At 42.6% G+C, this 15162-nt stretch overlaps 1 protein-coding gene across 1 annotated transcript in view; it reads left to right on the forward strand.

Moving 5' to 3' along the window:
- Positions 1–14755, forward strand: part of RPS6KA6 (ribosomal protein S6 kinase A6) — a 57679-nt gene extending 42924 nt beyond the window's left edge. Inside the window, exons 13-22 of the mRNA XM_066639901.1 lie at positions 130–232; positions 1030–1154; positions 4115–4240; positions 6348–6437; positions 7699–7857; positions 8242–8403; positions 9287–9363; positions 10913–11030; positions 12341–12481; positions 12586–14755. Coding sequence (XP_066495998.1) covers positions 130–232; positions 1030–1154; positions 4115–4240; positions 6348–6437; positions 7699–7857; positions 8242–8403; positions 9287–9363; positions 10913–11030; positions 12341–12481; positions 12586–12711 — 1227 coding nt within the window. The 3' untranslated portion in view covers positions 12712–14755. The remainder of the gene's footprint in view (positions 1–129; positions 233–1029; positions 1155–4114; positions 4241–6347; positions 6438–7698; positions 7858–8241; positions 8404–9286; positions 9364–10912; positions 11031–12340; positions 12482–12585) is intronic.
- The last annotated feature ends 407 nt before the right edge of the window (positions 14756–15162 follow it).

Below are 15162 nucleotides of genomic sequence, written 5' to 3' on the forward strand. Positions count from 1 at the left end.
GAAAAGTGGTATAAATATTTTAAATAATAATAATATTGCCTGCACTAAGATGTATTGTTGGTTTTGTTTTGTTGCAAGAATTAAGGTAATTGTGAGCATAATATTTTGTGATTGTGATTTTTATTCCAGAAATTATACAGAAGAGAGATTCAGCCCCCATTTAAACCTGCTTCTGGAAGACCAGAAGATACATTTTGTTTTGATCCAGAGTTCACAGCCAAAACACCAAAAGGTAATATTTGTTCAAAAGAATAATGAAGAATTCTTTTCTCCTTCCAATCCCAATTTTTGGGATAATTTTTGAGATTGGGAAAATCTTAATAAGTGTTTTTAGCAGATTAGATATTTTCCAATAACCGTATGTTTATCTTGTTTATGTTGCTGTTATCTTCCTTGATGGTTTCTTTTTTTTTTAATGGGGACAGAAAGGCAGCCTAGGATGTTTTTAAGTAAATGCATGCATTGGCCACTTGTATCAGAATCGTATGGTCCAAGAGTGTGATAACTTGCTTCCATTTTTCAAGAAGATGCTTTTTTTTGATCTGGCTTCTACCCAGAATTGTTCAATTACTCTTTTGAAATTAACTCCAAGTTGTGTTTTGTTTTAAATAAATAAACCTCAGAATAAAAATCAAATAATTCTTCTTTCACCTGCATCCTTATCTGTTTTGTTTATTTTTTAATAATTCAGCATTTGCTGAAAGAAAAAAATTCTGTAAGACCGTGGTTCTTATTGTACTATACTGTGGATGTACGGGTTACAAGCGGATGTATGGGTTGCAAGTCATAGTTGCGGGTTACAAGTCATAGTAGGTATGTGCAAGTTTTAGAGGCAGGCTGCCTCCAATTGCCAGATGCAAGGGAGGGCACCGGGACACAGATGGTATCTATTGTCTTGCATGCTCCCTGGGGCATTGGTGGGCCACTGTGAGATACAGGAAGCTGGACTGGATGGACCTTTGGCCTGATGCAGCAGGGCTCTTCTTATGTAACATTGGCAGTCTAACCTAATGTGCATTTTACCATTAGATTCGCCAGGAGTTCCACCAAGTGCTAATGCACATCAACTCTTCAAAGGCTTTAGTTTTGTTGCAACTACTGCTATAGAAGACCACAAAATCTCTCCCCTCAACAATATATTGCCAATTGTTCAGGTAAAAGTATGTGTTCTCCATCCTGTGTGAAATGCCGTGATATCTAGCAATAATTAATTGTGAGAAGCTCTTCTGTTAACATTTGTGCTCTGAGTTGGTTGTGAATAAAACTTCCTGGTCTCTGGATTCTAGAGTCTAATTTACAAGCTCACTCAGCTAAGGATTGTCATTCTGTGGTAAAGGAGAGCATACACATACTGTCATTTGAATCAGACACTGTGTGACACGTACACATTGTGTGTTGGTGTAGATTATCCTTCTCCCCACGAAGAGGAAGGATTACACCCTGTCTCTGAATGCTCGGTGATGATGTCATGTATCATCACCAGACTCCTGGAGCCTGGCTTTGAGCTACATGGGCACGCAGTTTGGCAGGAACTCTGCTTAGCATTGTTCTTAATTAGGGAAGCTGAGTCTGACAGGCTAGGTCATCAGCAACAGACTCTGAACCCATAATCACCTGTGAGTATTGGCAAAGCATCATGTGGTGGGTTGGCCTAGGGAAAAGTTGGCCTGTGTGACTTCTCCCAAGTCTGCTGTGCCAGGATAAAAGGGAGACCTGACCCAATTAATTAAGAGATGGCAGAGAAATTGAATGAGTTCTTTGCATCTGTCTTCATGGCAGAAGACCTCGGGCAGGTACTGCTGCCTGAACGGTCCCTCCTGACCAAAGAATTAAGTCAGATAGAGGTTAAAGGAGAAGATGTTTCAGACCTAATTGATAAATTAAAGATCAATAAGTCACCGGGCCCTGATGGCATCCACCCAAGAGTTATTAAGGAATTGGAGAATGAAGTTGCTGATCTCTTGACTAAGGCAACTTGTCCCTCAAAACGGCCATGGTGCTGGAGGTTTGGAGGATAGCAAATGTCACGCCGATCTTTAAAAAGGGAAAGAGGGGGGACCCGGGAAACTATAGGCTGGTCAGCCCAACAGCTATACCGGGTAAAATGGTGGAATGCCTCATCAAAGATAGAATCTCAAAACACATAGACGAACAGGCCTTGCCGAGGGAGAATCAGCATGGCTTCTGTAAGGGTAAGTCTTGCCTCACAAACCTTTTAGAATTCTTTGTAAAGGTCAGTAGGCATGTGAATGTGGGAGAACCCGTGGACAATATATATCTGGATTTTCAGAAGGCGTTCGACACGGTCCCTCACCAAAGGCTACTGAAAAATCTCCACAGTCAGGGAATTAGAGGGCAGGTCCTCTCCTGGACTGAGAAGACCAGGAAACAGGGTGTCAATGGGCAATTTTTACAATGGAGAGAGGTGAAAAGCTGTGTGCCCCAAGGATCTGTCCTGGGACTGGTGCTCTTCAATCTCTTCATAAATGACCTGGAGACAGGGTTGAGCAGTGAGGTGGCTAAGTTTGCAGATGACACCAAACTTTTCCGAGTGGTAAAGACCAGAAGTGATTGTGAGGAGCTCCAGAAGGATCTCTCCAGACTGGCAGAATGGGCAGCAAAATGGCAGATGCGCTTCAATGTCAGTAAGTGTAAAGTCATGCACATTGGGGCAAAAAATCAAAACTTTAGATATAGGCTGATGGGTTCTGAGCTGCCTGTGACAGATCAGGAGAGAGATCTTGGGGTGGTGGTGGACAGGTCGATGAAAGTATCAACCCAATGTGCGGCAGCAGTGAAGAAGGCCAATTCTATGCTTGGGATCATTAGGAAGGGTATTGAGAACAAAACGGCTAATATTATAATGTCTTTGTACAAATCGATGGTAAGGCCACACCTGGAGTATTGTGTCCAGTTCTGGACACATGTCAGGCAAAGCATGTCAGGCGTAACACATTTGAAATTGTGAGTTTTTATTTGTGTTTATAAAATTGTTCAATTAATGCAGAGGTTCCCAATCTTCAGAAGCCCACGGACCACTGATGCAAAAATTTGAATTGTTGTGTACCACATGCAATGCCAGCTGTGGGAAGTCTGTTATCTGCCCTCTCTGGTGGTCTGCGGGGAAGCATCTTCCAAGTGAGCACTCCCCCAAGGACCACCAGTGAAGGTGGCAAACGAACCCCCTTGCTTAGCAAGATTCTGGAAGTGATCAAAGGTAATTTTTTTCCTGAGACTTCGCAGACTACTTCGCAGTGTCTTACAGATGCAAGGGAGGGCACCAGGATGAGGTCTCTTGTTATCTGGTGTGCTCCCTGGGGCATTTGGTGGGCCGCTGTGAGATACAGGAAGCTGGACTAGATGGGCCTATGGCCTGATCGAGTGGGGCTGTTTTTATGTTCTTAACTACAATTCCCAGGAAGCCTTGCAAGTCTTCTTGTTACCTGGTGTGCTCCCTGGGGCATTTGGTGGGTCGCTGTGAGATACAGGAAGCTGGACTAGATGGGCCTATGGCCTGATCCAGTGGGGCTGTTCTTATGTTCTTAACTACAATTCCCAGGAGGCCTTGCAGGTCTCTTGTTATCTGGTGTGCTCCCTGGGGCATTTGGTGGGCCGCTGTGAGATACAGGAAGCTGGACCAGATGGGCCTATGGCCTGATCCAGTGGGGCTGTTCTTATGTTCTTATGACCTTTTCAAAGAATTCTAAAAGGTTTGTGAGGCAAGACGTACCCTTACAGAAGCCATGCTGATTCAGCAAGGCCTGTTAGTCTATGTGACGAGGCATTCCACCATCTTATCCGGTATAGATGTTAGGCTGACCGGCCTATAGTTTCCCGGGTCCCCCCTCTTTCCCTTTTTAAAGATCGGAGTGACATTTGCTATCCTCCAGCGTCATGGCCGTTTTGAGGGACAAGTTGCCTATTTTAGTCAAGAAATCAGCAACTTCATTCTTCAATTCCTTAATAACTCTTGGGTAGATGCCATCAGGGCCCGGTGACTTAGTGATCTTTAATTTATCAATCAGGCCTGAAACACGGACCACAGCTTGGAAACCAATGAATTAATATGTATATTAATAACAAGTTTTAAAGACAGTTTACATTTGCTTTTTAGCAACTGCATGGCAACAGTGCACTGTTTACAGATGCCTATGAGCTTAAGGAGGACATCGGTGTCGGCTCCTACTCAGTGTGCAAGCGATGTATCCATATAGCTTCGAACATGGAATTTGCTGTGAAGGTAAGTATGAAACTTCCTGTGATGACACTAGTAAATATTGAACAACCTGTGTGAAACGTATATCTCGAGAGTCTTTTCATTGTACATTCTTGCTAGTGGATTTATGCCTTAGTCAGAATAGCGGGTATATGTAACATCTGCCAGTTTAATAAAAGAATTTTTCTGGAACAGTTTAAGAATGTTAAGACTGTAAGCATAGCAGGAAGAGACTTTGGGTGCGTACATATTGTTGGCTTTTGGCTTATGAAAGCTTACCTGTTTTATGGCGTTGTTATAGCACAGTTCTGTGTATGTTTGTTCAGATGTTTCATTCTGTTTAATGGTGCTTATTCTCAGCTGATTGTGTATAGGAGCATAGAGATGTCTAGAATTTTTAATGCACTATAATGTTAATTATTTGTGCTCTATGAATTAGAAGTAGACTGCCCAGAAATGTGTATGAACGCTGTTAACTAGCTAAACCTTTGAGGATAGTATTCATAAATTGAAAAATGTAAAAAGGGAAGAAACATACCTTTCAGTATTTTATGAACCTTCAACCTGGGTAAGATCTGCATGAGCGGAATGGTGATTGGTTTGTGCTTCCCCACCATTATTGCTGTTGCTCCTTGTTGGGCTGTCACGACATCTAATTACTGTAATTAGATAGAGATAAACCTGAATATAAGTCGTGACTCACAGCCAGGGTGCTCAGATGATGTTTGGAGGCAGATAAAGCAAGAGTGCCTTTTTCTCCTACTTCAGTCATTTTGCTTGGTGATTAAAATCTTGATTTAATCTGAGCTTTTCCTATGTCTTCCTATAGAAAATCCAGAAATTTTCATTTGCTAATGAAACAAATTTCAGCGTCTGCACTCTCTTTGTAATTTAACTTAACCCTTAAGGGTTTTGAACTATGGAAGTCTAAAGCAGTTTGATCCCTTGGAGATTGCTTTCTTGTTCACAATCCATCAGTCTTTCAGAGCTCTTAACTGTGTCACATATATGCAAAGTCTGTACAAACAGCATAATCCTCCCTTCCCTTGAAGCTTGTCAAACCCAAGTATGATCACTTTCCAGATGATCTAGACCAGGGGTGTCCAAACTTTTAGGCAGGAGGGCCACACCATCCATCTGACACTGTGTCAGGGGCCAGGAAAAAAAGAATTAATTTACTTTTCAAATTTGAATAAATTTACATAAATGAATATATTAGAGATGGAACTTATATGAATGAATAAAGGTCTTGCAATAGACTAGCCTTTCCTATGCTGCCGCTGCTGCATCACAGACGTGAAACAGCAAGCATGGAAGGAGCCCTCGCCCCACAGCTCACACGAGAGGTCGAACAGTTGGGCGCCACGCTGAGAGCAGTTGCATCAGGCCAACGTGGGCTCCAGCAAGTCTCCAGAGGCTCATTGGAGACTGGGGGCTCCCTGAGGTCCGGATTGGGAATCCTCAAGGGCCGCAAGTGGCCCCAGGGCCAGGGTTTGGGCACCCCTGATCTAGACTGTGGGATCTTCTTTGTGTTGACTTTTAATGGAGGTAATAATAGTCATGAATTGACCATTTTTACTTGGCCTGTGTCAGCAACTCAGAATTGTCATTGCCTGTCAAGGAATCCCTCCCTTCCCTGCTAGAGAGCTAGGGGGGGGGGGTCCCACCTCTTAGCTGTGGTACTGCAGCATCCACACACTCTCCTGTTGCTCAGGAGGAAGAAGGAGCAGTAGAAGGTCCTGCTTGAGCACTGTTCAGCCGAAGTGCTCCAGAGCAATAAGACAGAATATCAGCCAAGCAGCTCCCCCACACCTCCTTTCCTGCTCGAGAAAGAGAGATGCAAGGCTTGCTTGTTTCACCTTGCATGGTCAGTAGCTCCCCATTCTTGCTCCTAGTGAATGACCTGGGGATGGAACAAAGTTTGCTGCACAACTGTTGGAACAGTCCCCCCGCCCTTCTCAAGACTGGGAGGAAGGTGAGACTTTTCATGCTCTTCAGATGGTTGCACCACAGTTGCTAGCACAAGCAAAGTTATAGAAAGTTGATTGATCTTGGTTTAGCTTTAGTGTTCTGAGCTCTGGAATAATGAATATATACAATGTAACCTTTTTGTGCTATTTGATCTTTCTAGATAATTGACAAGAGTAAGAGAGATCCATCTGAAGAAATTGAGATTTTGATGCGCTACGGACAGCACCCGAATATTATTACTTTAAAAGATGTATGTATTTGTATTGTTTCACTGCATCTGTTTACAGGTTGTATGCAATTCAGTGACTGTATTGGCAACCTTCAGTCTCGAAAGACTATGGTATCGCGCTCTGAAAGGTGGTTCTGGAACAGCGTCTAGTGTGGCTAAAAAGGCCAATCCGGGAGTGACAATCCCTTCCACACCGGGAGCAAGTGCAGTTTGTCCCTGGTCTGTCTCCCTGGCTATGGGCCTTCCTTCTTTGCCTCTTAGCCTCAGACTGTTGGCAAAGTGTCTCTTCAAACTGGGAAAGGCCATGCTGCACAGCCTGTCTCCAAGCGGGCCACTCAGAGGCCAGGGTTTCCCACTTGTTGAGGTTCATCCCTAAGGCCTTCAGACCCCCCTTGCAGATGTCCTTGTATCGCAGCTGTGGTCTACCTGTAGGGCGCTTTCCTTGCACGAGTTCTCCATAGAGGAGATCCTTTGGGATCCGGCCATCATCCATTCTCACGACATGACCGAGCCAACGCAGGCGTCTCTGTTTCAGCAGTGCATACATGCTAGGGATTCCAGCTCGTTCCAGGACTGTGTTGTTTGGAACTTTGTCCTGCCAGGTGATGCCAAGGATGCGTCGGAGGCAGCGCATGTGGAAAGCGCTCAGTTTCCTCTCCTGTTGTGAGCGAAGAGTCCATGACTCGCTGCAGTACAGAAGTGACTAATATTCTCTATTCCTCTCTGATTTAGAAGGTTGAAAGACAACCACTTTTAATTAAAAGGGAAATGTTGACTATTTCAATGTACCATTTAGAAATTGTCAATGTAGCATTGATTATATTAGTAGTTGTGAGGCTGGCTCAGAATATAATTTGCCTCATTTAAAACATATTCACCCAAATGGTGTTTGCTCAGAGATTGGGTACAATAATCAGCATCATGTTTTTGGATTATTTTAGTTGCAGTCCTATCCCTGCCAAATGGACTCTGTTTTTCTCATATTACTTTGAACTGCTTACTGTTATGCGTCCCTGGTTTGGGGATAAAAGGTGTTCACCTCTGAAGGAGGTTTAAGAGTAGAAACTCGTAGGGCAGACAGGTCAAATGCTTTGTTGTTGGATACCTGAATTAGGCTATGATTTGATCAGCAATATAATTTTCTAGACTTGTATGTGTTCTTGAATCATCTCTGGGAGTCCTGAGTTAATTATACATCTAGAGGGATTATGATACACATATCTCTCAAGTTTTTCAGTATGTTGGAATATTTGTGTTATTCAACCATATTAAACTTCTGCAGGTGTACGATGATGGTAAATATATCTACCTTGTCACAGAATTGATGAAGGGAGGTGAGCTGCTGGATCGCATTCTCCGACAAAAGTACTTTTCAGAGCGGGAAGCAAGTGCAGTCTTGTATACTATTACTAAAACGGTTGACTACCTTCACTGTCAAGGAGTAAGTCATGCACATTCTAATAAATGTATATGTTTCATGATACATATAGTTTCTTAGGCATGTTGTCAACTTTATGGGAATAATTTAAAGCAGGTGTAGTAACTGAGATTAGGTAGATTACTATATTGTATTAGATCAGTTACATATCTGTTATGGCAAAGTTATAATTTTAACATTAAGGAATGTATTATAGAAATATAATTTCCATTAGTTTAACCATCCATATTGTTCAGGGTGTGTACGTCTTCGTGTGCTTTGCTGTGTTACTTGTTTTGCTCCTATGTCTGCCTGCCTCTTTTGCTAGTCATGAATTGCAGTAGTTCCCAGTTCTTGAAATTTTAGTTTAAATAGCTGGATTTTTCATTTATTTCTCTGTTTTAAAAGGTTGTGCATCGAGACCTTAAACCGAGTAACATTTTATATATGGATGACTCAAATAATGCGGACTCCATCAGAATTTGTGATTTTGGTTTTGCAAAACAGCTTCGGGGGGAGAATGGGCTGCTTTTAACTCCTTGCTATACTGCCAACTTCGTAGCACCGGAGGTAGGTTGGAATCACTACACCCTCACACGTGCCCAAAATTACATCTGAAAGTAGTTCCACTTAAATATTGGTTAACCTTCTTGTAACTTTTGAATTATTTCATGTTGCTTTGTTTAAAAACATTTGCTACAGTATTCATAATAATAATAGTAGAGAGTCATTTATTAAGTTAAGGCAGTTAACAAAGCATTATGAAACTCTGGTTATACAAGTCAGATTCCGTTTTAATAGTGATGGTTGTTGCCTGCAACAACAATGAGTTTTGGAAAGGATAGCACTATATTTAAATGCAAATATAGCTTATACTTTCAGATTTAGATGACCTTTAAAGCCCTAAATGGCTTGGGACCAGCATATTTGAGAGACCGTCTTCTTCTGTATAATCCGGTCCGTTCTCTAAGGTCATCTGAAGGGGCCCTGTTGGTTGTGCCGTCATTGAGAGTGGTGAAGGGAATGGCAGCCAGAAACAGGGCCTTTTTGGTGGTAGCCTCTGCACTATGGAATTCCCTCCCCTTTGAATTGAGAGCAGCTTCCTCATTATTAACGTTCCGGCGGTGCCTGAAGACTTTTTTATTCAGGAAAGCCTTCGAGTCACTATAAGGGCTGTTTTATAAATTTATAACTTGTGTCCTTTACTGTGTGCTTCAGTCTGCTGCTATGTATTTTATCTTGTTTTAATTGTTTTTAAGTGTTTTGTATTTTTAATGTTTATCTGTATTTTTTAACTTGATTGTTAGCCGCCTTGGGTGCCCTTTGGGGAGAAAGGCAGAATACAAATCCAATAAATAAATAAATTAATAAATTTTGTTTAGTTGGAACTGCCCATAGATTGTTGTAGATTCAGTAAGTTGAATTGTTTTTGTCCCGTCTGCCGATATCACAGGTTCTCATGAGACAAGGTTACGATGCTGCTTGTGATATCTGGAGCCTGGGTGTTCTTCTTTATACAATGTTGGCTGGGTAAGAAGCATTTCTCATTTGATGATGGCACTTAATGTTTATATTCAGAGGTGTGAAGATTTTTTTAATTTCATGGCACTAAAGTAGTGCGTGACAGCTGACGTGAAATTCAGCAGCTTGAGATTAAACCCATTGTGAAGAGATGTTATAAAGCCTACAATACAATCTGGCTCTAAAGAGGAAAAGGCTATTGATTATCACTTCCCTACCCTGTATGTCCTGCCTGTGCTCTCACTTGTCCATCTCATGGTGCCATTTTATGTTCTGTGGAAGGAGGGAAGGGAGACATTTATGACCAGTGGGGATGTCCCTCCTATTCCAGGCAGAACTGGGTAAAGACTGAGGTTCCTCCTACATAGGATGGCATCCCAGCCACCAGTTCAGCCCTGCCTCTCCCAGTTGTTTTCTTGGCTAGCTCCGCAGAGCTAAGCTTTTTCTTCAGGACTAAGGCTCTTTTCCTCATTTCTCTCTTTCACTTTTTTCTTTTCTTTTTATTTAGTTATTTGATTTTTCTCTGTAAACCGCTTTGTGAACTTTTAGTTGAAAAGCGGTATATAAATACTGTTGTTTGTTGTTTTCATCTCCTCTTGCTCTCCACTCTTTTTGGCCACCTCCCTGGCTCCTTTCATTCAGTCATATTTGGCTATATGATATCCTAAGGAAAGTTTCAGTTCCTTTTTTTTTGTTTGAAAAAGTAGCCCTTCTTTCTTAAACAAAAAAAAAAATCTTCACTCAGCCCTGCCTTCTGGAGTAGGAGGGCATTCCCCAAAAAACCACTGAATTTTTATTTAATTATATGACAAAATGCAGCATCATTATATAAAATTCACAATATACAAAATATGAACTAGCGTTGCTTTAAGGTTGCATAGAAAATTACTGTGGAGTTGCTAGTGCCATTGCCATAGCTGCTGCTAAGGTCCCAGTCCTGTCCTGCACAGGAGCAGTGACTCCAAATGGCTGCTGCCAGATTCTGTGCTAGATCCAAGCAGGCAGGAGGTCTCCTTGGGAGAAGGGGACACTCATCTCCATACCCCGAGTAAAGTCCCAGCATGTTCAATGGGGCTTCTCGAGTCCCACTCCCCTTCTGTGCCAGTCCCCCCCCCCCGCTCTTCACCAGCTGCTGGGGCTCCTGCAACATCAACAGGGCAGCGCAAACATCCTCGTCAGACTTGTTTACTCATTGGGTGGTGCAAGTGTACTTCACAGCACGTTTGCAACACTCACCACCAGCTCTGTGGAGCAGTACTGGATTGAGCTGCTCATGTCAGAAATGCAGAGGGGGTGCACCTGAACATGGGGTGGTGTATTTTCTCTGCAGCTCCCCCTGCAAGGGGAAAATGTTGTGAAGGGGACTTCTGAAAGATCATGTTTCACAGTGGAAAATGTTCACAAAACACGCACATGAGTGCACTCTTTTTGGCTCCATCTTATTAAATAGTGAATAGGCCTGTCTGTGTGTAAGTGATTGAGTAACAACCGCTGATCAAGTGGAAGAATAACACTGGTGCAGAGAGCATTTATCTTTTCCTTTTGTACTGATCCTTAGGTATACTCCATTTGCCAATGGTCCCAACGATACCCCAGAGGAAATCCTGTTACGGATCGGCAGTGGAAAATTTTCTTTAAGTGGAGGCAACTGGGACACTGTTTCGGATGCAGCAAAGGTGTAAATATATTTTATTTTGTCCTTTTATAAGATACAGGCTATTGTTGGCAACCTTCAGTCTCGAAAGACTCTGGTATCGCGCTCTGAAAGGTGGTTCTGGAACAGCGTCTAGTGTGGCTGAAAAGGCTGATGCGGGAGTGACAATCCCTTCCATACTGGGAGCAAGTGCAGTCTGTCCCTGGTCTGTCTCCCTGGCTGTGGGCCTTCCTTCTTTGCCTCTTAGCCTCAGACTGTTGGCCAAGTGTCTCTTCAAACTGGGAAAGGCCATGCTGCACAGCCTGCCTCCAAGCGGGCCGCTCAGAGGCCAGGGTTTCCCACTTGTTGAGGTCCACTTCTAAGGCCTTCAGATCCCTCTTGCAGATGTCCTTGTATCACAGCTGTGGTCTACCTGTAGGGCGCTTTCCTTGCACGAGTTCTCCATAGAGGAGATCCTTTGGGATCCGGCCATCATCCATTCTCATGGCATGACCGAGCCAACGCAGGCGTCTGTTTCAGCAGTGCATACATGCTAGGGATTCCAGCACATTCCAGGACTGTGTTGTTTGGAACTTTGTCCTGCCAGGTGATGCCGAGGATGCGTCGGAGGCAGCGCATGTGGAAAGCGCTCAGTTTCCTCTCCTGTTGTGAGCGAAGATAAGATACAGGCAACAATGCAAGTTATTGGTTTCTGCCAATGTATGGAGTCTGTGTAGAGAATTTAAGATCTTTTTGTGTTCTCGTGAAATTTTTAAGTGCTACTTCAAAGAAAAAAAAATCTTGCTTTTTGTGCACTGAAACATTTTCCTGCAAGGTTGTCATAGGTTTTAAACAAACAAGCACGCATTTTAGAGTATCTAGAACATAATTCAGGCTGCGGCTGCTACTGTAGAATCCCTGTTGTATGGTTCTCAGTTGATGATGAAGCCCCGAGTTGGATCTTGTGCGCATATATGGTATTCTGTTGTAATTGGGCTTCAGAGCAGCAGAGGAAGGCAGCCCTGTACACATTCCTTCACAGACACATATTGGGCTCCTTCTGAAATCAGTAGTGAAGCCTTTTAAGCAGGGGAGCTCTTGCTCCCACAAAGAAGCAGCTAGTTTGGGGTAGATGGGACTGAATCTTTTCCACTGCTAGCTATTTTCTGAAACAGATGCTTTTTTAGAAGCTTGTCCAGAACGGTCGCTTGAATGCCGTGGTATATTAGGGACTGTGTGAGACTAGACGGTATGTCCCTCCCCTTGCACTCAGCACTGCTCCTTTAAAATTGCTACAGGTATTGCATATATTTTGTTGTAACTGTGTATCTGTTCAATTTTATTGTAATGCAGGATTTGCTGTCTCATATGCTACACGTAGATCCTCATCAACGATATACTGCAGAGCAAGTTCTTAAGCACTCATGGATAGCTTGCAGGGACCAGCTGCCACATTACCAGCTCAACAGGCAAGACGCGCCACATCTAGTAAAGGTAAAATTGGCTCAAACCAATTCTTTGGTGGTACTTGTGGAAGTTAGTGTTGTTGTCGATGAACACACAATGATATTTCTCGTGTGGACTTCATTGTTTTCTAGGGGGCCATGGCTGCCACATATTCTGCACTGAATAACAAGACATTTCAGCCTGTGTTAGAGCCTGTCGCAGCTTCAAGCTTAGCGCAACGGCGGAGCATGAAAAAGCTAACGTCAACAGACTTATAGTTCCACTGGGGCAGTTAAACCAACGTGGAGCAAGGGGAAAAAAAAATCCAATAAGTGGCTCTGTATCTGCCTGGCCTGTGATTTAAAAGGCATATACAAGTTCCTCCTACACTACTTGAATTCTGTTGAAGAAAAATGTCCGCAGGTCAGGGGGATTCATCACATGTGTTGCAAGAAGGGTCCATTGTTCACTGAAGCAAAACATCAGGGTAAATCACAAAGATAATGAGGAATCTTCTGTATGCTGTCCTTTTCAGAGATTCATTGCGTTATGTTAATACTTTTAAATACTGTATAGTTTTTGCCCAGTTCATAAAGGAAGTTTAGGTGTACCATTGACAACACTCTAGCTGTAAATTTCAAAAGAAAGGAAATAATGTTTTAGGATGTTTGCTATCTGGCTCTCTTGTAGAAAACAAACAAAAAATACACACACACAACATTTGAACTTGTGAGCTCTCTAGTTTTGTAAATTGGTCATGTTACCACTCGTCTCGATTCACTTAACTCATGGGTGCAACAAGGCAAGGCCAACTGAAAGTTTATGCCGGTGAGACAAGCAAGAGTGCTGATACGGAAGCCCTGGACCTGTCTGGGAAAGACAATTGCAAGAGGGTACAAAGAGAAGAAGCATCTCATTTGAAGTGTGAAAGCCATCACTTGAACTATAGGATTCCTCAACTTGGGGGAGCACCTTCATGGAAGGCTGTTGGGTGGCAGTGCTTGAGATGATAATCTGTTGTCATTTTTAATATGGGTATGGCATCTCCATCTCTGGAGGTTTTCATGAAAATGGTGAGTAGGCATCTTTTGGGTTTAGTTTTTAGGTTATAGATTAAGCTATTTAGCTATAGAACAGCATTTCTCAATGTTGGTTGCCCTCTATATCACTTCACGTGGTCCCTCTATTGGCAGTACTTGGCAATGACATCATTGCCAGTTGCTCCCAGATCAGGAGGACAGACGCAATGCAGCAAACACCAATAAGAGGCTCCGGACAGATGGGAGGGCTTTTTTGAGTGTGAAAAGTGCACGCTGGAGCTCTCCCCACTGAGCTGAGCCTCCTGTGCTGCTTGTAGCATTGGATTGCTGGTCTTGATACCAGACAGTGAGTCTGGGGATCTTGTGTGTACCACCTCAATGACCACTGGTGGTACAAGTGCCACTGGTTGAGAAATGCTGCTGTAGGCTATCCTAGGTCCAAGGGTCGATCTCGATGATCTGTGGAGCTCCTTCCGACATTATGATCCTTTTGTGACAAGGGATTAGGTGTGTTCCATTGTCAATGTACATTTCTGTAAAATGGGCTGTGCCCTTTTTTCATTTACCATAGAAGGGCTGATCTTGTATCTGCACTGAGACTTAATCCAAACCTTTCAGAATGAGAACCTAAAATAGCAACTGGTATTGCTTTAGAATACTGTTGAGCTATCTAGGTGATCCACTGTGCTCCGTTCTTGTGTTTCACTTTCCTCTGTGACTTGGTTGCTGTTTTTGCAGATTTTTTTCCATGATGAGATGGCATTTAATAATTCTGAATTGTAACATAATAGTGTTTTTATCACAGGCATATTTCACAATGATTTTATTTATTCAAACTTTATAGAAAAAAAATTCTATTTTATTTTTGAGACACATTATATATATGAAAAACAAAACTAATATCCACGTCTTACTTTTAAACCACTCTAACTGCAGGGCAAGGTCTAAGCTTTGAAGTGTTCTAGACCTTTTTTCTGATCTAAGCTGGAGAACTTCTCCCAGTGGGGAAAAACATCCTGCTGCCATTTTTAGCTCAAGTGCCATGAACAGATCTGGTATGGGGACAGTTTTGGAAAGCTTAACCCATATTTGTTGTGGATAAATTGCAAGCTGGTGTGTTCCATGGAAATTGTGACTTCACAGTTCTTTTAGCCTAGAGTGTGTGTGATAACACAGGCCTACAAAATTGAGGGTCAGAAAAGTTTTTCCCAAACTTTATGATGGTTTGATATGAATTTGGGGTGCTGATTCAAAAAATGGCATCCGTTTTGTCCTATCACGTCTAGTTTTGGAGACACGGCATAGCCTCTTTAGTGAAAGGTTCAAGCAGCTTCCTCATGAGGAAGCCATGGTGTAGGCTTCCTCATGAGAAAGCTGCTTGAACCTTTCACTAAAGAGGCTATGCCGTGTCTCCAAAACTAGACGTGATAGGACAAAACGGATGCCATTTTTTGAATCAGCACCCCAGATATACCCAGGAATTGGTGTAACGTTTAAGGAAGCAAAATGTGTGTTGGCCTGTGTAATTTGACAATATTTGGTTGCAAAATATACATCCATGTGCCCTAAATCCAAAGAAGAAAAACTCCAATGTTGCCTCCTGAGCTTATTTTGTTGTAAGATGAAATCAGATTATTGTCATGAATCAAAAACTCTCATGTTTAAAATGTTTAGTCATCTTTTTGGTTG

The sequence above is a fragment of the Tiliqua scincoides genome, chromosome 12, assembly GCF_035046505.1.
Source record: "Tiliqua scincoides isolate rTilSci1 chromosome 12, rTilSci1.hap2, whole genome shotgun sequence".
Classification (NCBI taxonomy): domain Eukaryota; kingdom Metazoa; phylum Chordata; class Lepidosauria; order Squamata; family Scincidae; genus Tiliqua; species Tiliqua scincoides.